This window comes from Centruroides sculpturatus, unplaced genomic scaffold, assembly GCF_000671375.1.
Source record: "Centruroides sculpturatus isolate CEXI.00-Female unplaced genomic scaffold, Cexi_2.0 scaffold706, whole genome shotgun sequence".
In the NCBI taxonomy this organism is placed as follows: domain Eukaryota; kingdom Metazoa; phylum Arthropoda; class Arachnida; order Scorpiones; family Buthidae; genus Centruroides; species Centruroides sculpturatus.
Genome location: NW_019385092.1, coordinates 331,234 through 353,535, shown reverse-complemented (window position 1 = coordinate 353,535; position 22,302 = coordinate 331,234). Strand labels below are relative to the sequence as shown.

The 22,302-nt window shown below is 27.4% G+C and overlaps 2 protein-coding genes across 2 annotated transcripts; one reads left to right on the top strand and one right to left on the bottom strand.

Annotated features, from left to right (window-relative positions):
- Positions 1 to 7,451: 7,451 nt before the first annotated feature.
- On the bottom strand, positions 7,452 to 17,248 carry LOC111634568 (2-iminobutanoate/2-iminopropanoate deaminase-like). The gene is made up of 5 exons (XM_023379371.1): positions 17,037 to 17,248; positions 16,819 to 16,899; positions 13,485 to 13,590; positions 10,426 to 10,480; positions 7,452 to 7,703 (listed from the first exon to the last, which is right to left on the bottom strand). The coding sequence occupies exons 2-5, from the start codon at positions 16,896 to 16,898 to the stop codon at positions 7,561 to 7,563; spliced, it is 384 nt and encodes a 127-aa protein (XP_023235139.1). The 5' UTR covers position 16,899; positions 17,037 to 17,248; the 3' UTR covers positions 7,452 to 7,560.
- Positions 17,249 to 20,119: 2,871 nt separating this feature from the next.
- Positions 20,120 to 21,706, top strand: LOC111634559. The gene is made up of 5 exons (XM_023379360.1): positions 20,120 to 20,464; positions 20,818 to 21,120; positions 21,257 to 21,325; positions 21,398 to 21,487; positions 21,557 to 21,706. The coding sequence occupies exons 2-5, from the start codon at positions 20,818 to 20,820 to the stop codon at positions 21,704 to 21,706; spliced, it is 612 nt and encodes a 203-aa protein (XP_023235128.1). The 5' UTR covers positions 20,120 to 20,464.
- Positions 21,707 to 22,302: the final 596 nt, after the last annotated feature.

The following is a 22,302-nucleotide window of genomic DNA, read 5'->3' as shown; positions in this document are numbered from 1 at the left end:
TTTTAATTTCCTTCATAATGATGGCTTTTCTGAAGTAATTCTCGATAGTGGATGGAAAACATTGTTTCTTGACCTTGTGAATTTCATATACACAATCTCAGAGCAGAATTAAACCTTTCAAAGACTGAATCTCTTCTAAGCTTCCAAATTTTCATTAAAATGTATTTTCAATAATAAACTTTAATGTTCTTTATTATTCCTTGATCTATTAGTTTCAGTTTTTGAAGTTATGTTTAGAGGGAAAAAAAGAAATTGTACTGTATATTTTGCTGTTTAGTCTGTAACAACTTAAGCCAGATAATTATCAATAAAAAGAAATTTCTACTTACTGCTACATTTTATTGAGATTATTGAGATTAAAAATGAAATAGCAAAATAAAAAACAATAAGCTGCATTGCACTTACAATCCTTATAAATATCATTCACTCTTGAAAAATCATCCATATTCTTCAATAAGACAGTGCATTTTACCACTGAAAAAATTATTTAGAAATACATTAATGATAAAAATACATAAATAATAATGTATAAAGAGAAAACAATACATAAAGCAACTTATATTGTTCTTACTTTATTACTGAAATAATAAATAACAACAACATATGCTATCTTACATGCTGTTATTTTGGTATCATATCTTTCAATTCATTGAATTAAATTAGAACAAAATTTATCACAAGATAATTGGTTCTTATTTGCCAAATAGTTTTAAATGTATTGTTAACTTAACCTAATTAGTAAAACATGTATGCATTGTAATTATACACAACACTGTTTATATGAAATTAATTAATTATTACAAAATCAATTACTTTTTATCATTGATTTTGCTGCAATGCATCCTCTATTATCTTGAACTAAATATATAAATAAAACAGTGAAAGGTAAATTTCTTAAAGATTTGTAATAAACCTTAAAAAATAAAAAGTACCATAATTTTAGGCAGACAACCCATAGTGATGAAATACTCCACAGAAAATGTCAACAGTCATCCAAATGGAATGGGATACATTCCACTGGGATGACTTGAAAATAAGATAATTACCAGTATTCAGTTTAGAAGTTGCCATCTCAAGCATTAAATCAGTGTTTCTCAACCTCTAATGAATCGCCGCCCCTTCAATAAAACCGTTACATAGTATCGCCCCTTCACTTCAAAATTCTGATGCCGTGGGCCAGGGCTAATGCCAAATTTGTACTGCATTGAATAGACTAGTGAGTAGTATAATGTTATTTGTTTAATTATTGTATGATATAACGAATAAAATATCTAATTAATCTTAATATAATGTTTTACTATATCGCCCAGAAAATTGTTTTTTGCCCCCCAAAATATAAATTGTTACAAATCGTCCCCTCAACATGGAAAAATGCCCACATGGGGGCGATATTGCCCCCATTGAGAAACACTGCATTAAACTATTTCTTTTTCTGTTTCATTTCTATTAACAAATCATTATAGATGTACTGTAAATAAACAATCAAGCACAAATATTCTATGATAATCATACTAAACTTTGGATTATTCAGATTATAGTTTGGCTAACTATTAATAATATAAAATAATTTTTCTAAAGATATGCAGTTAGACTGCTATCTTATGCTAACATTAATTAACAATTACAATAATTTTTGAATTACATTTAATAATTTTATTTAATTATTAAATTTAATTCAGAATAATAATTAACAAACTTGAAACTAAAAATGACATTAAGCAAAAAACATTATTTTTTAAACTCTAATGTCTAAATCCATTTTACATTATTTTAATTAACATTAATAAAATTTAAAACATTAGATATCTTTTTATCCATGTGTATATTAACAGAAGACAATAATTTAGTATAGTAGCAGTGTGTTGTCTTTGTTAATGTGTATTTAAAGATGCCTTGTGTGTATGCATGGTAAAGTACTTAGCCTTAACAGGAAAGTTAAGGCTAAGTACTTTACCATACATTGTACCATACCTGTGGCTGCTGAGAAATTAATCCCTGTACTCACTGGTTATGCCCATAATTTGATAGCAGATGTTTATAAACTTATGCAATTATGTAAATTAAGTGTAAAAATAAATAAATACAATTTATCATTTTTATTTTATGACTAATTTCCTTTGTCCAATAGTAATTATTATTTTCTATTTCCTTTGTAATAGAAAATTATATATTTCTATTTCCTTTTCTATTAATTTTTTAAAATTTATTTTTAAAAAATCTAATAATTTTATTATTGATATTAACTGTAGGCTATTATATTACAAACAAGTTGTAAAGTGTGAATCAACTTTAACTAGTGACTGGAATTTAAAAATTGGTTAATCTGCTCCTCCTTTAAATTATCTTTCAAACACAAACCCACAGGTTATCCACCTGAAATTATGGTACATGCACCATTCATAATCTTTGTATTAAAACACTAAAATTTTTGGATTCAAAATAATCACTTCAAATCTGAAAACTTTGAATACAAAACTGAAGAAGCTAATATATAACTGGTGAAAGTATTTTTTATTTTCTAAAGTTTAAACTTTTTAAGAAACATATAATACAGTAGAGCATTGATTATTCGAATGTCGATCAACTGAAACGTCAATTAACTAAAAGCTTTCAGTTGGCAAATGTAAATTTCCGCTAGTGCTGTGGCACTGGCTATCTCTTGGGCTACTCCAATATTTTGTTGGTGCGCGTGTTTTAGCTGGCAGCACTGACACGACCATGAGAGGGTATTTAAGGACGTGCCAGGATTTGAATAAATTTCAACATGGGATAGGTTAATATATTTTTTTGTACATAATTGGTTATCTGAAAAATCAATTTTTTGAACAACCCCACTCCCCAATTGATTCAGATAATCACTGCTCTACTGTACTTTGAATTTGCATATGTATTTATGATTGATTTATCAATGTGCAATTAATATATTTATCACTATAACAGGGTTAACGTGATTGTCCAAAAATATTAATTAATAATATGAATAAAGTGTAATATAACAGTTTATTCATAATAATTATTAATACTTTATATACAGTTCCAAGTATACATATTTCTATGTATAATATGTGTCTATTAAAAAAAAATGATGATGAATAACTCAGTCTATCAAATAAACGAATTTTCTTTGTAAGGTATAAATACTCAACCAGTTGAATTAAAATATTTATATAAATTATATTTAAAAAATTATACTTACCATTCTTATATGAAAGACCTGCAGCTTCAAGTATTTTGCTTAAATTTTGAAGAGCCTAAAATTTAATAAATAGAAAGTTTAATTAAAATTAAAATAATCAATGGATAAACAGTAATTGCATACAATATTCTTCAAGCAATAATATCACAATTTAAAGACAAATATTTAGACTTCATTTGTATAGAAGGAGGAGTCTAAATAATAGAATAAAAATTATCAAATTTCATAAATTTTTATAAATGTATGAATCAAAAATTTTATTTAAATCATTAATTTTAAACTTTATAATTTACTATCAGACATTATGTTTTAACATATTAAATTCTGGAAATGCAATAATTATAAAGTCATTATTAATTAATTACTGTAATTAATGTGTGTACATAAATTTAAAATCTTTTATTTAATAATTTTTAAAATGGAAATATCAAAATACACCAAAGCATTGTGAAACTAATCCAAGTAATTGCATATCATAGGAAATTGATTCATACAGAAATTTGAACACAACTAAAACTGATTTTAAAATTTTTAAAAATTATTACTTTAATAAATAAATAGATGTCTTTTTATTTAATTTAAGAATGATTATTTTGATGTAAGCATAGATAATATTAAATGCAGCTTTAATTTTTTTACACAATATTTAAAGATTCTTTAAAATGCAGATATATAAGTTTACATTTGATAAGATTATATTTCATACGATAAGTTAAAAATTAACTTAACATAACATATTTTACTTCAACTGATATTCTATAAATGTTAATGTTATTTAAGGCTACCAATCAAAGAAATTTAAAAACTGCTCTAGAACTTTCTAAGTGCAATACTTGAAATTTGTGCAATGATTAAAAGTATTTTGTAAATGCATTTGCTTTGATATGCATTTTCATAAAAATGCTAATATATAAATTGAAAAGACCTAGAGTTGATAAATTATGTTTCTATTATCTAGTGTATAATTTGTTTCATCCTTCACAGATGAATTTTATATCAAATAAATAAATATTATCTAAATTTATTTTTCACATAATTTATAGCTGTATTAGGATCAAATTGAAGATTCCATATAGAATTTATAGCAGTTTATCTAAAAATTCAACTGTCTGACTTCTCGGCATTCCAAGTAATTATGTTGAAATGATCTTATTTTAACTACTGTAAAAGATTAAATTTTAAAAAAAGTATAAAATATTGATTGTTGTGGATTATTTCAAACAAACAATTACGAACAATTACACAGATCAGTACTATACAATATATTATACTTTTATTAATAAAATATTTTATAAATAGAACCAAGCATCATATAGTGAAAAGTACAGTAGACCCCCCTATAATATGGGTTCATATAACACTAATTTGTATAACACGACAAAAGAATTGTGATCCTGTTCGTATAACATGGTAAAAGAATGAGACAGATTGTTGTGTCGCGACAGGATTGGTTGAATCTGGACCAATAGTGGACAAGCAGCTGAACTACTTGCCGCCGTTCAGTGCCACATGTATATATGGAGAATTTAGGTGGGAAAGTTGAGTTTACTATCATCTGTACAATACATAAATTAGCTACTGTAAGTCTAATACTTTAATTTTATAATTTTTATGTTATCTAAAGTTCAGTGAATTTTTCGCAGAAAGAATAACTTATCAGGAAACGCGTCCACCATTCGATAAGCCGGTCCATGATGAAAACAAGCTAAGCAATGGCATTTTTGAATGGTGTGCACTTGGTAAGTATTCTTACAAAGTTTTGTTTATAGCATAGTTTATATGGATTATTCCCAAAAAATTATATGTGTTTTGGAAACGTTCGAGTCAAATTAATCTAGAATTGATTCATTTTATGGAAGAAAACCTTTCAAACAGCTGTAGCCCCTAAACTGCACAAGTGCTGGGCTGTGATTGGCTCATGTATTTAAGTGACTTGTACAACACAAATTCATATAACACAGAACGTATCTACCATGTTATAGGGGGGTCTACTGTATATAATTTGAACAAATGTTTGATTTATTTAATGAGTCACCTTGAGCTTACTTGTCAAAGAAATTCAAAATAGAATAAGATAAAGTTAATTAGGGTGTTTAGTTCTACTTATAAATTATATCAATAAGCATTTTTCTTGGTTTGTTTCAAAATAAATTTTAAAAATTTATGATTACAAATGAAATTAAAATCATTTTTAAATTAATATTTAAATGAGTTATAGCAAAAAGTTTATATGATTTACAATACTTTTCTAATTTTAGTACTATATAATAGCAAATTTATTTTTAAAATAATAATTTAAAATCTAGTAGAAGATATAAATTTGTATTAAGATAATATTTAACTTCCAGAAAAATATAAATGAAATCAAATATTCTCAACTTATGTAAAATTTACTCAAAAATATGACCCATATCATAAATAAGTACTGTATTCTATATTTAGCCAAGAAAAATATTATGTTGTTCTCTTATAACTTAAGTTTTTGAGAATTTGAATTGATNATTTCTACTTACTGCTACATTTTATTGAGATTATTGAGATTAAAAATGAAATAGCAAAACAAAAAACAATAAGCTGCATTGCACTTACAATCCTTATAACTTCTTTAAAATTGCATTGAATTCAGATAATATTTTTCAGAAAATAGAAATTACACATGATGATGATAAAAGGATACATCTATCAGAAATATTATTTTTAAAGATGTTTTGTGATGTATGCTAAATTTTTCTTTAATAAAATATTGTACTTATTACTTGTTACTTGATTGCTAGCTGTTCTCTTTTTTGAGTGAATGTTCTTTGGAATTAAGCACAAATTTGCTATGGAGAACTTATCATTGGGAACACTTTTTCGATGGAAATAGTAGCTTTTATTTTCTAATTTTTATTATAGGAAATGCATTTTGGGCTATATGTTTCTTTTCAGTCCTTATTACATATAATGATAAAACTCTAATATAACTAATGTAATGATAACTGGAATAACTAAGTGTTAAAAATGTACAGTAAAACTAGTAAAAGTATAAAATAAAAAAGTAAACCTTGCTAAAAATATGGAAAAAATTGACAAATAAAAGGAGTAAAAACAAAAACTTTAAAACCAATAAAAACTGGCTAAAAATAAGGTAATAAATACTTCAGTTGTCCATTTTTCCAGTCAGGTATTCCTGTTGTCAACATTAGTTATATTACAGTTGTATCATCTTATAATATAATCAAGATGAGTTGATGATAACAATAATAAGCACAGAGCCCAAATGGTTAGAAGTTGAAATTTGGTACACAGTTATGGTATGTCATGAGTATGTGTACACTAAGAAGGGATTTTTGGAAATTTCCCCTGTGGAGAGAGGAGAATTAAGAATTCCCCTGAAGAATTTGGCTTCTACTGTACTATTTTAGATGCGGTTTTTTGCATTTTTGCAGGAAATTGAACATATTTTTAGACCCACCTAAAAACCTTCTAATTAGTCTCTGAAGAGGGGGGACTTATTCTTGCACCTGGTCAAAATGGATAAGATTGGCTATAATCTAATAATCTTAATCTTTGCTATCATTACTTCTTGCATGAGCAATGCTGGGCTTATCTGCTAGTTATATATAATATGGACTGAAGAGGGGCATATAGCTAGAAATTCATTTCCTTTAATAAAAATTAGAAAATAAAATTGTACTTCTAGTTATTTCATTTACTTTCACTTTACTAAACATCATATAATCTGTCATTCTTGATGGGCATATTTACTAGTGCAGTATTAAAAAAAATTAATTTATTTTTGTTTGTATGCAGTTTTTAAAGTTTTCCTTTCAATAAACAATTTGCATTCATTTAACAAATTGAGTTGTCTTTCTCCAACCCCCTTGAAATTGCAGGCCTGCCTTATTGTCTGGAATGTTGTAAATACTTCATTACCTGATGGTTTGCTAACAAGTCTATTATCATCTTATATTTCTTTATTCAACATATTGAACTCTTCCACTGGTAAATTGTGAGCTTGAATATCACTGTCTGCATTCATGTAGTACATTATTTTTAATTTCCTTCATAATGATGGCTTTTCTGAAGTAATTCTTGATAGTGGATGGAAAACATTGTTTCTTGACCTTGTGAATTTCATATACACAATCTCAGAGCAGAATTAAACCTTTCAAAGACTGAATCTCTTCTAAGCTTCCAAATTTTCATTAAAATGTATTTTCAATAATAAACTTTAATGTTCTTTATTATTCCTTGATCTATTAGTTTCAGTTTTTGAAGTTATGTTTAGAGGGAAAAAAAGAAATTGTACTGTATATTTTGCTGTTTAGTCTGTAACAACTTAAGCCAGATAATTATCAATAAAAAGAAATTTCTACTTACTGCTACATTTTATTGAGATTATTGAGATTAAAAATGAAATAGCAAAATAAAAAACAATAAGCTGCATTGCACTTACAATCCTTATAAATATCATTCACTCTTGAAAAATCATCCATATTCTTCAATAAGACAGTGCATTTTACCACTGAAAAAATTATTTAGAAATACATTAATGATAAAAATACATAAATAATAATGTATAAAGAGAAAACAATACATAAAGCAACTTATATTGTTCTTACTTTATTACTGAAATAATAAATAACAACAACATATGCTATCTTACATGCTGTTATTTTGGTATCATATCTTTCAATTCATTGAATTAAATTAGAACAAAATTTATCACAAGATAATTGGTTCTTATTTGCCAAATAGTTTTAAATGTATTGTTAACTTAACCTAATTAGTAAAACATGTATGCATTGTAATTATACACAACACTGTTTATATGAAATTAATTAATTATTACAAAATCAATTACTTTTTATCATTGATTTTGCTGCAATGCATCCTCTATTATCTTGAACTAAATATATAAATAAAACAGTGAAAGGTAAATTTCTTAAAGATTTGTAATAAACCTTAAAAAATAAAAAGTACCATAATTTTAGGCAGACAACCCATAGTGATGAAATACTCCACAGAAAATGTCAACAGTCATCCAAATGGAATGGGATACATTCCACTGGGATGACTTGAAAATAAGATAATTACCAGTATTCAGTTTAGAAGTTGCCATCTCAAGCATTAAATCAGTGTTTCTCAACCTCTAATGAATCGCCGCCCCTTCAATAAAACCGTTACATAGTATCGCCCCTTCACTTCAAAATTCTGATGCCGTGGGCCAGGGCTAATGCCAAATTTGTACTGCATTGAATAGACTAGTGAGTAGTATAATGTTATTTGTTTAATTATTGTATGATATAACGAATAAAATATCTAATTAATCTTAATATAATGTTTTACTATATCGCCCAGAAAATTGTTTTTTGCCCCCCAAAATATAAATTGTTACAAATCGTCCCCTCAACATGGAAAAATGCCCACATGGGGGCGATATTGCCCCCATTGAGAAACACTGCATTAAACTATTTCTTTTTCTGTTTCATTTCTATTAACAAATCATTATAGATGTACTGTAAATAAACAATCAAGCACAAATATTCTATGATAATCATACTAAACTTTGGATTATTCAGATTATAGTTTGGCTAACTATTAATAATATAAAATAATTTTTCTAAAGATATGCAGTTAGACTGCTATCTTATGCTAACATTAATTAACAATTACAATAATTTTTGAATTACATTTAATAATTTTATTTAATTATTAAATTTAATTCAGAATAATAATTAACAAACTTGAAACTAAAAATGACATTAAGCAAAAAACATTATTTTTTAAACTCTAATGTCTAAATCCATTTTACATTATTTTAATTAACATTAATAAAATTTAAAACATTAGATATCTTTTTATCCATGTGTATATTAACAGAAGACAATAATTTAGTATAGTAGCAGTGTGTTGTCTTTGTTAATGTGTATTTAAAGATGCCTTGTGTGTATGCATGGTAAAGTACTTAGCCTTAACAGGAAAGTTAAGGCTAAGTACTTTACCATACATTGTACCATACCTGTGGCTGCTGAGAAATTAATCCCTGTACTCACTGGTTATGCCCATAATTTGATAGCAGATGTTTATAAACTTATGCAATTATGTAAATTAAGTGTAAAAATAAATAAATACAATTTATCATTTTTATTTTATGACTAATTTCCTTTGTCCAATAGTAATTATTATTTTCTATTTCCTTTGTAATAGAAAATTATATATTTCTATTTCCTTTTCTATTAATTTTTTAAAATTTATTTTTAAAAAATCTAATAATTTTATTATTGATATTAACTGTAGGCTATTATATTACAAACAAGTTGTAAAGTGTGAATCAACTTTAACTAGTGACTGGAATTTAAAAATTGGTTAATCTGCTCCTCCTTTAAATTATCTTTCAAACACAAACCCACAGGTTATCCACCTGAAATTATGGTACATGCACCATTCATAATCTTTGTATTAAAACACTAAAATTTTTGGATTCAAAATAATCACTTCAAATCTGAAAACTTTGAATACAAAACTGAAGAAGCTAATATATAACTGGTGAAAGTATTTTTTATTTTCTAAAGTTTAAACTTTTTAAGAAACATATAATACAGTAGAGCATTGATTATTCGAATGTCGATCAACTGAAACGTCAATTAACTAAAAGCTTTCAGTTGGCAAATGTAAATTTCCGCTAGTGCTGTGGCACTGGCTATCTCTTGGGCTACTCCAATATTTTGTTGGTGCGCGTGTTTTAGCTGGCAGCACTGACACGACCATGAGAGGGTATTTAAGGACGTGCCAGGATTTGAATAAATTTCAACATGGGATAGGTTAATATATTTTTTTGTACATAATTGGTTATCTGAAAAATCAATTTTTTGAACAACCCCACTCCCCAATTGATTCAGATAATCACTGCTCTACTGTACTTTGAATTTGCATATGTATTTATGATTGATTTATCAATGTGCAATTAATATATTTATCACTATAACAGGGTTAACGTGATTGTCCAAAAATATTAATTAATAATATGAATAAAGTGTAATATAACAGTTTATTCATAATAATTATTAATACTTTATATACAGTTCCAAGTATACATATTTCTATGTATAATATGTGTCTATTAAAAAAAAATGATGATGAATAACTCAGTCTATCAAATAAACGAATTTTCTTTGTAAGGTATAAATACTCAACCAGTTGAATTAAAATATTTATATAAATTATATTTAAAAAATTATACTTACCATTCTTATATGAAAGACCTGCAGCTTCAAGTATTTTGCTTAAATTTTGAAGAGCCTAAAATTTAATAAATAGAAAGTTTAATTAAAATTAAAATAATCAATGGATAAACAGTAATTGCATACAATATTCTTCAAGCAATAATATCACAATTTAAAGACAAATATTTAGACTTCATTTGTATAGAAGGAGGAGTCTAAATAATAGAATAAAAATTATCAAATTTCATAAATTTTTATAAATGTATGAATCAAAAATTTTATTTAAATCATTAATTTTAAACTTTATAATTTACTATCAGACATTATGTTTTAACATATTAAATTCTGGAAATGCAATAATTATAAAGTCATTATTAATTAATTACTGTAATTAATGTGTGTACATAAATTTAAAATCTTTTATTTAATAATTTTTAAAATGGAAATATCAAAATACACCAAAGCATTGTGAAACTAATCCAAGTAATTGCATATCATAGGAAATTGATTCATACAGAAATTTGAACACAACTAAAACTGATTTTAAAATTTTTAAAAATTATTACTTTAATAAATAAATAGATGTCTTTTTATTTAATTTAAGAATGATTATTTTGATGTAAGCATAGATAATATTAAATGCAGCTTTAATTTTTTTACACAATATTTAAAGATTCTTTAAAATGCAGATATATAAGTTTACATTTGATAAGATTATATTTCATACGATAAGTTAAAAATTAACTTAACATAACATATTTTACTTCAACTGATATTCTATAAATGTTAATGTTATTTAAGGCTACCAATCAAAGAAATTTAAAAACTGCTCTAGAACTTTCTAAGTGCAATACTTGAAATTTGTGCAATGATTAAAAGTATTTTGTAAATGCATTTGCTTTGATATGCATTTTCATAAAAATGCTAATATATAAATTGAAAAGACCTAGAGTTGATAAATTATGTTTCTATTATCTAGTGTATAATTTGTTTCATCCTTCACAGATGAATTTTATATCAAATAAATAAATATTATCTAAATTTATTTTTCACATAATTTATAGCTGTATTAGGATCAAATTGAAGATTCCATATAGAATTTATAGCAGTTTATCTAAAAATTCAACTGTCTGACTTCTCGGCATTCCAAGTAATTATGTTGAAATGATCTTATTTTAACTACTGTAAAAGATTAAATTTTAAAAAAAGTATAAAATATTGATTGTTGTGGATTATTTCAAACAAACAATTACGAACAATTACACAGATCAGTACTATACAATATATTATACTTTTATTAATAAAATATTTTATAAATAGAACCAAGCATCATATAGTGAAAAGTACAGTAGACCCCCCTATAATATGGGTTCATATAACACTAATTTGTATAACACGACAAAAGAATTGTGATCCTGTTCGTATAACATGGTAAAAGAATGAGACAGATTGTTGTGTCGCGACAGGATTGGTTGAATCTGGACCAATAGTGGACAAGCAGCTGAACTACTTGCCGCCGTTCAGTGCCACATGTATATATGGAGAATTTAGGTGGGAAAGTTGAGTTTACTATCATCTGTACAATACATAAATTAGCTACTGTAAGTCTAATACTTTAATTTTATAATTTTTATGTTATCTAAAGTTCAGTGAATTTTTCGCAGAAAGAATAACTTATCAGGAAACGCGTCCACCATTCGATAAGCCGGTCCATGATGAAAACAAGCTAAGCAATGGCATTTTTGAATGGTGTGCACTTGGTAAGTATTCTTACAAAGTTTTGTTTATAGCATAGTTTATATGGATTATTCCCAAAAAATTATATGTGTTTTGGAAACGTTCGAGTCAAATTAATCTAGAATTGATTCATTTTATGGAAGAAAACCTTTCAAACAGCTGTAGCCCCTAAACTGCACAAGTGCTGGGCTGTGATTGGCTCATGTATTTAAGTGACTTGTACAACACAAATTCATATAACACAGAACGTATCTACCATGTTATAGGGGGGTCTACTGTATATAATTTGAACAAATGTTTGATTTATTTAATGAGTCACCTTGAGCTTACTTGTCAAAGAAATTCAAAATAGAATAAGATAAAGTTAATTAGGGTGTTTAGTTCTACTTATAAATTATATCAATAAGCATTTTTCTTGGTTTGTTTCAAAATAAATTTTAAAAATTTATGATTACAAATGAAATTAAAATCATTTTTAAATTAATATTTAAATGAGTTATAGCAAAAAGTTTATATGATTTACAATACTTTTCTAATTTTAGTACTATATAATAGCAAATTTATTTTTAAAATAATAATTTAAAATCTAGTAGAAGATATAAATTTGTATTAAGATAATATTTAACTTCCAGAAAAATATAAATGAAATCAAATATTCTCAACTTATGTAAAATTTACTCAAAAATATGACCCATATCATAAATAAGTACTGTATTCTATATTTAGCCAAGAAAAATATTATGTTGTTCTCTTATAACTTAAGTTTTTGAGAATTTGAATTGATATAAAAACAAGCATGAGATTATTTTTATATATACTGTATATATATTAAATATGAAAAATTTGCAATTAAATTTTATGTACAGTTTCTCTACAAAACATTTAAAAAGTTGTCAAAACAATTAAAGATTATAAATTCTTCTATTGTACACATCTACCAAAGATATAAACAAAAACATATATATGTATATTTTTGCTAGATGGAATATTTTTAAAATTCTTACTATAAAGTAAGAATTTTAAAAAATATAGATTCATGTATATAGATACCACTATATGAATGAAATTATAATTTATATCACTATATACATGCTAAAAAATTTACAGTAAAAATTTAGGTAATATTTATTTCTGTTCTGATAAAACTGCTCATTTAAATTTATTCAACAGTCACATACCTATTGTCTGTCTACATCAAAACATTTTTGTCTTCTATATTTGTTTCTTCAATGAGAATGCAATTGGTTATTAAATGTTTACTAAAAAACTATTATTGTATTGTCTAACTTTCTGTTTTATTTATAATATTTCTACTTATATTCTAAATTATGTAAGAAATATACTTGTTTAGTTTCTGAAGTTACTCCTCCATTAACAAGTTTTCCAGTACATGGATCTAATCCAATTTGACCAGATATATACATTGTACGATCAGCGATTACTGCTTGGCTGAAAAAAATTAACGAAAAATTTATTTGTATTAAAACTTTGATGTATTAATAACATTTAAAGTTGAATATATTAAAAAAAAGTCAATAATTAAAATACTTGATTACTTTCAATTGGTGATACCCAAACTTTTCGAGCCACAGCCTCCTTGGTTCCATAAAGTTATACCCAATGCCCCCTAACCCATATTTCCTTGTTTGAGAAAGGCTTGGAAATATTCTTAGGAAAGTTTTTCTATGAAAATTACACTTTGTGTCCTTACTATACATTGTTTTCTGCATCTGGAAACCATTAAACTCAATGTTTCTTACCTGTTTTAATGTAGGAAAGGAAAAGGTTGTTAGTGACTCCAACCTTTGCTTATGGTCACTGTTCAGTACCCTGCCTCCAGTGGCCCCTGCCACCTACTTGCTTCTTTTTGTCCCCCAAGCTTTACTCACTACTCACAGAGGGGCAGTAATGCACATTTTGGAAACCACTGCTTTAAATAGCTTAATGTGATTTTTGAATGTAAATGATTTCTTAATTAATTTTCCTAATGCAATAATTCTCATTTGGATTAGGAAATGGAAAAAATTTTATGGAAAAGTAGAAAGGGACATAAACAAAATGTATGTAAAATGAGATATAAATTTTCATTAAATATTTGCATTCTCTTTTTACTGAATTTATTAGTAAGTTTTTTCTTGATGAACAAAAATTTTATGAATATTGTACACATTTGAAATAAACTTTAATTGTTGAATCCAAATTAATCAAAGAAAATTTTAAATTAAAATTCATGTTATCTATATCACTATTATCTTAAATCTTTATTGAACTACCAACAAAATTGATAAAAATCGTATCTAACAATCTATCAATAGATCATCTTCATAGATTGTTTCTTCTTGCATTATTATTTCCTGAACATTTTCATAAGTAACATTACCCTAAAAAATATCAATTAAGTCTAACATAGTAAACCAATATTAAATATTAATCCAAAATTCAAATTGAAAACATAGATAATAAAGACATAGATGGCATCATAAGTAACTAAGCTTTCGAATTTAATGAATACACCCATCTCTTAAAGCATTTGAATGATGATATGACAGATTGGTGATTAACATCCAAGAATTAGGATAGAAGTCATTATTACAATTTTATCTTTATTCCTTACAAACTTTCTCCAATTGAAAAGACATATTATGCAAAAGGTAAAAGCTAATAATATATTTACACATTGGATTTTATTAATAGAATTGATTCAGCAATGCTTATTTATTGTATTTAGATCTATCTGAAGAAATAAATAATTCAATTGAAAAGAACAATGACAAAAAGTGAAGTTTACATAAAATTTTTTACTCTTTCTGTCCGGTGGGCACTAAGAGGATATTTTTTCTATACTCACTATATGGAAACTAGGGCCACAATGAGACTAGGCCCAACATATTCAGAATTGCATGGGGTTGTTCACCCAGATTTGGACCCAGGTTCCCAGAATGATAATTATCTCCTTAACTGCCCCAGTCATTCTGTCGACATAAAATTATTAGAAAAATAGAAATATGTTGGATAATGATCATAATAAACTAAAGCTAATATAAATAAATTTAACCAAAAACCAGACAAGTAGTCTACATTGGAATCACATTAACTCCATTCTGTGAGTTCCCAGACGAGGTTCAAACTCGAATAAACCGTGACATTCTTGCGCGACACAAGATGTAAACAACGAGACTCGGAACTGATCGAGTATATGTCAAACTATCTGTCACGGTCTTAGCGGAAGACAAAACTCTAATACGAGCGCTCATAAATAGGTAAATCATTGATTCGTGTGTCTATAAAATGTTCGCCAAGATAAACCTTTACGAACAAAAAAAAGGGAAATTTTTGATAGATGAAAGGTGAAAATGATCGTTAAATTCTTAGATGTCAAAAAATGGTAAACAACGGCCTGAGTTATGAGTACAGGTGTTATTGTTTTATAAACAGTCACTGAGCAGAGTCGACAAAGGTATCAGATGGACACCTCGAATTGGACCTTTCCCGCGACCCGAAAAGGTTTCGTCTTGCACCTGGAGACAAAGGAAAGACCAATAGGGAAGCGAGGAATGGGACGAGGGACCAATCCAAAATGTGAATAGTGGGGAAAAAACTATAAAAATCGGAACTTCAAGATCGAAGAAGAGTCCCCTCTGGATTAAGCCTACCGTTGTGATTTAGATTGTGTTGTGCAACCGCCAATCACACAGGACGCCGCAGCTTAACAACAAACATGTGTATCGTCCAGTGATCCTTCTCGTCCACCCGGGCTGCGACCGATCAACCGAAGTTTTGCCGTTCACAGGAGCACCAAGATTTGGAATTGTCCAATATCGATGTAAGCATGAATTCGAACAAATAAACGGGTTTTCTTTTGTAAAACACTTTGTTCTTCATTTGCCTCCTTCACCACCATCCACATACGCTGTTTCCCTTAGGCTCATTCTGACGCAAGATGAACTGTCTCCCCCTTTAACATCGGCAAACTTACAATTCTATAGAAATTTTAGTTTTATATTACTACTGTTTAATATATGATAGCAGCAATAGCAGAAAGCTTATTCTTACTATTGTTACAAAGTAATGAAGTTAGCCCACCAGTGGCCAAGTGGTCTTCGTACCCTGAACACTAGGAGTTCGGTCATGGGTTCGCGCCTTGCCCGGATGGGCTGGCCACATGGAGTTTTTCAGGTTTTCTCCACATCTATAACACCTAAATAGGGGCCAGTTTCCCTTAAAAGACCTCCCAGAAGGTATCACCCCAGGCAGATCGCCCAAGTGTTGCATTACCATAACAAACAACAGTAATGAAGTTAGTCTTGTTACTTGTAAGCTGTAGCTTTGTTTAAATATTTATTAAAGTTTTGGTGTTTTATATAACTGTGGCGACAGCTTTGGCAATAAACCCCAAAGTCGCCACAAGGGGGAACCCCTGAACTGAACAAACCTGACCTATGACATCACACATTCCTTTTTGGATTTGGACCTTGCAGACGCATGTAGTATTGTTCTGTGTTTTAACCTGTACAGTCGTGCCATAATTCATATATAGAATAAATGTTAATCTTTTATTGTATGTGGCCCTGTTTGTAATGATTAATTTCACACGAACTGGTGACCACAATAACTATAAAATAATTTTATATATTGTAATGTAGTAATAAAATATCGTTTTCCAATAAAAATACCAACCTATATGGTCCAATGGGTTTAGGAGCTAAAGGTGTATTTACAATTTCTTTTACAATTGTAGCCATTACAGATCTGATCATTCTAAAATAAAAATAAACGAATTGTTAAACATATATATTGTATTTATGAACAAATAACACGTAAAATATTATTTATTATAGTAAATCATATTATATTTATTATAATTTAAATAATATTAAATTATATTCTTTACTCACAGTTCTAAATCTTCTGCCCTCTGTCCAAATCACAATCTGTGATTAGATAAAATTTGTATGAGAGAAATTGTATTTACTTGACTTAAGGTTGAAGGTTGGGCAGATGTCCTATTCACCACGTGTACTTTGACATCTGGTCCAACCAGTGGCGTCCTCTGGTAGTTATAATATTTTATATAAAGCGTGCAATGCTAAAAAACAAATTTCAGGAGAGATAAAAAAAAAACACTTTTTTTTAGTGAATGAATACCTTTTAATTTTACAATAAAATGGTAAAAAAACTCACTATGTTACAAATTCTCTGGAATATCAAAATGGCGTAAATAAAAACCGTAACGTTTTAATCGCAAAAACTCACGTGACTTGCACGTTAGCGCTTTAAGTGATTTATGGCTTCACATAATTAAACTTCAAAATACAACCAATTTACGACTTAAGTAATTAACGACTTTGCGGAAAAAATCGCCAAATAGAGTTAGTTTATAGAAAATTAAAAAAAACATAAGTTTTTCTATTATTGTTTGTATCATGTCATTTTGTATTATGTATGTATTATTTGTATTTTAGAATTAAAATAAGTAAATTGTTTATTTTTGTCATTTCCTGTATTTGTTTAAAATTTTAATGGAAATATGTGGTTCCGGACAGGTCTGAACCTTTACGAAAGACGCCAAAAAGCGGTTAATTTAGAGAAAAATTTATTAGTTTAAAAAAAAAGGAAAAATCGTTTGTAGTCAAACAGCTATTTGTTTATATCAAACTGCGATGCAAAAAACCATAAATCGCGGAAGGAAGTCATCCTATGATCGTTGGAAGATCGAATTCATCTTCGATTTTGACCCTTCTCGCGCTTCCGTTACGCTTCGTAAAGAGGGATCAGTCACTCGGGAAGCGTAATTGAGGGAGAATGACCAATCAAAATTGAGGAAAGAAGGAACAGAGATTAATATAATCCTCGACAATCAAGGACACCTCTCACTTGGTTAGTTAACGTTCCGAATTACCAAAACACCGTGTGTCAACGCGCAAAAAATAAGCAGTTTCTCCTCTATTGTGCCAACCTGTAACCGTGCCACTTCGGACTTAGACGGTGTTGCCGACACCAACAGACGAAGTCTCTCCATCTGTCTTTCGGACTTGTCAACGCCACTGCCCCAGGGCCACCTTCGATCGACGATCAAAGAACCTCACCGACGTCAGGACTTCCGAACAACTGATTGTCTTAAAGCAAACTATTTTGTACATAGTGTAAGTTTATTTTATGTTAAAATAAACGGTTTTTGTTAGATACTTGTCATCGTTGTCTCCTCCGCCACCACCCACATACGAATGGACTCTAGACCATCACTGACGCGCAAGTAACTGATTGCCCCTGGAAGTCGGCTTCTTACAGAAACACAGATCCCTATTATCACGGCACGCCACTGCTTGACACACCAGATACAGATCGCCCTGGGTTCTTCAACAGCTCGGATTCGATGTCAGATAGGTAGACCGAAGTTTTAACCATTCAAACATCCGGCCGTCACCTTGTTATACTAGGTTTTGAAAGTAGAACAAGTAAAGACACTTCCATATAAACAATTTGTTATTGTACACTAGACACATAAATTGTTTTTAGTTGGTCTGCAATGTCTGCAATGTATCATATCTCTCACATAATATATTTCTGTGTGAAATTGATATTCGATGTACGCCATTTTGTTCACGACGCGTTTTAGGAACTTAAATAGCTTGACATATATTGAAGACGTTGTGTATTTAATAACAACAGATGATAGTATTTAGACTTCATTCCTTTCCAAGAAACGTGTGGAATTATTTGTGTGTTTCGATTTCCCGTGTATGTCCCCGTTATTAGTCCGAATAATCGGGAGTAAACTGTATTTTAATATAACTTATGTGTAGTTTTTAGTATGTAGTAATGTAGCAGTACATAAGTTTTATTGAATATACAAAGAAAAGAAAGCGAGTGAAAAAAGAAAAACAATAAATAAACTACAGTGGTATCTCAGGTTACGAACGCCCCAGCATACGAAATTTTCAGAATACGACATGAAATTCGAACATATTTTTGCTCCACGATACGAACAAAAACACACCATACGACGTTACATTAGTTCGCATTTTTCATTTGTTTTTCTTACTACAGTTATTTTTTTAAATGTATTACTTGGCTTTAATTTGAGTATGTTCTTCGCGTTGGAACGAATTATTTGGTTTTACATGTAATCGTATGGGAAAAGATGATCCACCTTACGACATTTTCATGATACGATCTCAGTTTCGGAACGGATTAATTTCGTATCCTGAGGTACCACTGTATATATTTAAGCGTAAATCTCTCTCAGTTCAATATGCAGACGTTGAAAACAACGAATGATATCCTAGTTGTAACCACGTATATTATCAGTTTAATGTTATAAAAATTTGAGTGTTCTATAATTAAACATATGTTTTAAAATATACTTATAAAAGTTCGCTTATTGTTTTCATAATTCGGTTATAGTTATCATTTACTTCGGATAAATAGGCCTAGATATTTTTAAGCTATCTTTTCGTGTGCTATTAGTGTTAATCAGTGCATTAAACATAGTCTTTCTTGATCGCATTAAATAAAATTGATTTTGTTTGCAGAATAAACAATCCTAATGGAAAATAAATTAGAACAAATTACTGAATAGTTAAATATCAGAAATGCTTAAAGAATAGTCCTAAATTAATAAATTTAATCGATTTATGTAATTGCTATCAGAAAATAAAGTGAATGTAAGAATTTTAATGGTTTATCTTCTAATTATGTAAACAAAGCTAATGAATTATAATTTAGATTTACTGCCATACCTTTTAAGTATAGTCAATTAGTGTTATATCATAACTCACAGATTACATAAATGCTCGAATTCAATTTTCATCCATAAAATTCGGCTGAGGTTTATTCTTAATACATTCTAGAAAGGAAAGAAACGTGAAGAAAGACGCCTCGATACTGAAAGAAGGAACTGAATTGTATACAAACGTTGATCCCCTCAGCTGTAAATTAGTTACTTTATCCGAAGCCATCTGATCTCGATACTCAACCGTTAAAAATTTATATTCTTTCATTAAAAAACATTTATTTCAGAGTAGCCCAATTCAATACAGGAAAATGAATTCGAATTCAAACGTTTCGTTCGAAATAATGAAAGAACAATTATGTTTGAATTGTTTATTTCTTCCCTCATTTTCTCTACTGAAAACCATCGGTTTGGATATATTATCTTCGTGCAAAAGTATACAATGTGATGTAAAATCTCGACTATTGAAAATATATTTGGTATTCGTGCAATTAATTTTCTTCATTTCTGCTTCTTCCAAAGCAATAGAAATATTTTATAAATTAAAAGGATTTCAAACTGGATGCCTAAAAGACCATTCTTCTCAACAAGGTACAGTCTTTTTCGGTAGTTTATTTTTCACTATTTCAAACTGTTGTTTCTTAATTTCTGTTTTTTTGAAAAATAAAAAACTATCAATAAATATTCCTGTCAATATTAAAGAATTCTGTCAAGTAATGAAATTTCAAAGAATAATTATTATGTGTTGGGGCACCATCCATTTTTTTACTATTTCTGTAATTCCAATATTATTATTATTGGCATATCTCTTTCACTCTGGTAAAAACAATATTACTCGTTTTGTCTGTGGATCTCTTTATGCTTTATATAGTATATTTGCAATCAATCTAATCATGTTTTTAATAATGATAGTCAATGTCATTTTATATTTGATTCAAATGAAGATGTCGAAAATACTAGAAGCTACCGAAAATGCAATAAAAGTGATGGATCATCGAAAGATTCAGCGAAACATGAAGAATCACGAAGCGGTATATCGATTCTTAAACCACATAAATCATACTTTTGAAAATTGTATATTCATCAGCTACTTCTCGAGTATTTACTCATTGTGTTTGTGCATTTATAATGTAACAATTGGAGGATCAGAAATTCTAATTATGAAATATTTTTTAATTCCAATCATCATAGGCGTATCTCTTACTTTGATATATCTTTCCTATGGAATTTCACGACTTTTTATCTTGGTAAGATATTTCTTTTTAATTAAATACTTGCTATTATTTATATATTATATTATAATATATTCCCTTCTATCTTTATGGAGCTAATTGAAAGTTATCAATAATATAGAACATGTTTTATTGTATTTAAATTATGTAGTTCTATGGATCAAATCAAGAAGTAAGAAAATTCTCAATTTCTTATTTGCCCATTCAAACGAAATTAAAGGTATATTTCGTATGTCAAGTTAAATTTTATGAAAGATTATCTTTCCCTAATAATCACAGATATTTATTTTAGATGTTGTGTTTCATGAAGCTGTTTTATAACAAAGAAATTGGATTTTCTTGTGGAGGATTCTTTACTCTTTCGAGAGCATTTCCCTTACGAGTTCGTAACTTTTTATATAATATTTTTATATAGTGTATTTTGAAATTAACTTTATTATTGTCTTTTTAGGTTATTAAATCTCTCTTCAGTGCATTTTCTCTCTTGTTGGAACTAAGAAGTTTAATGGAAGAAAAAGTATCTTGTAGAAATTTTTACTTGGCTCGAAATATCAGTACTGCATTCAATGCATTTCAACACAATTCTATTATAAATTTATAAAGATCCACCTTACGACATTTTCATGATACGATCTCAGTTTCGGAACGGATTAATTTCGTATCCTGAGGTACCACTGTANTTTTTTTTTTTTTTTTTTTTTTTTTTTTTTTTTTTTTTTTTTTTTTTTTTTTTTTTTTTTTTTTTTTTTTTTTTTTTTTTTTTTTTTTTTTTTTTTTTTTTTTTTTTTTTTTTTTTTTTTTTTTTTTTTTTTTTTTTTTTTTTTTTTTTTTTTTTTTTTTTTTTTTTTTTTTTTTTTTTTTTTTTTTTTTTTTTTTTTTTTTTTTTTTTTTTTTTTTTTTTTTTTTTTTTTTTTTTTTTTTTTTTTTTTTTTTTTTTTTTTTTTTTTTTTTTTTTTTTTTTTTTTTTTTTTTTTTTTTTTTTTTTTTTTTTTTTTTTTTTTTTTTTTTTTTTTTTTTTTTTTTTTTTTTTTTTTTTTTTTTTTTTTTTTTTTTTTTTTTTTTTTTTTTTTTTTTTTTTTTTTTTTTTTTTTTTTTTTTTTTTTTTTTTTTTTTTTTTTTTTTTTTTTTTTTTTTTTTTTTTTTTTTTTTTTTTTTTTTTTTTTTTTTTTTTTTTTTTTTTTTTTTTTTTTTTTTTTT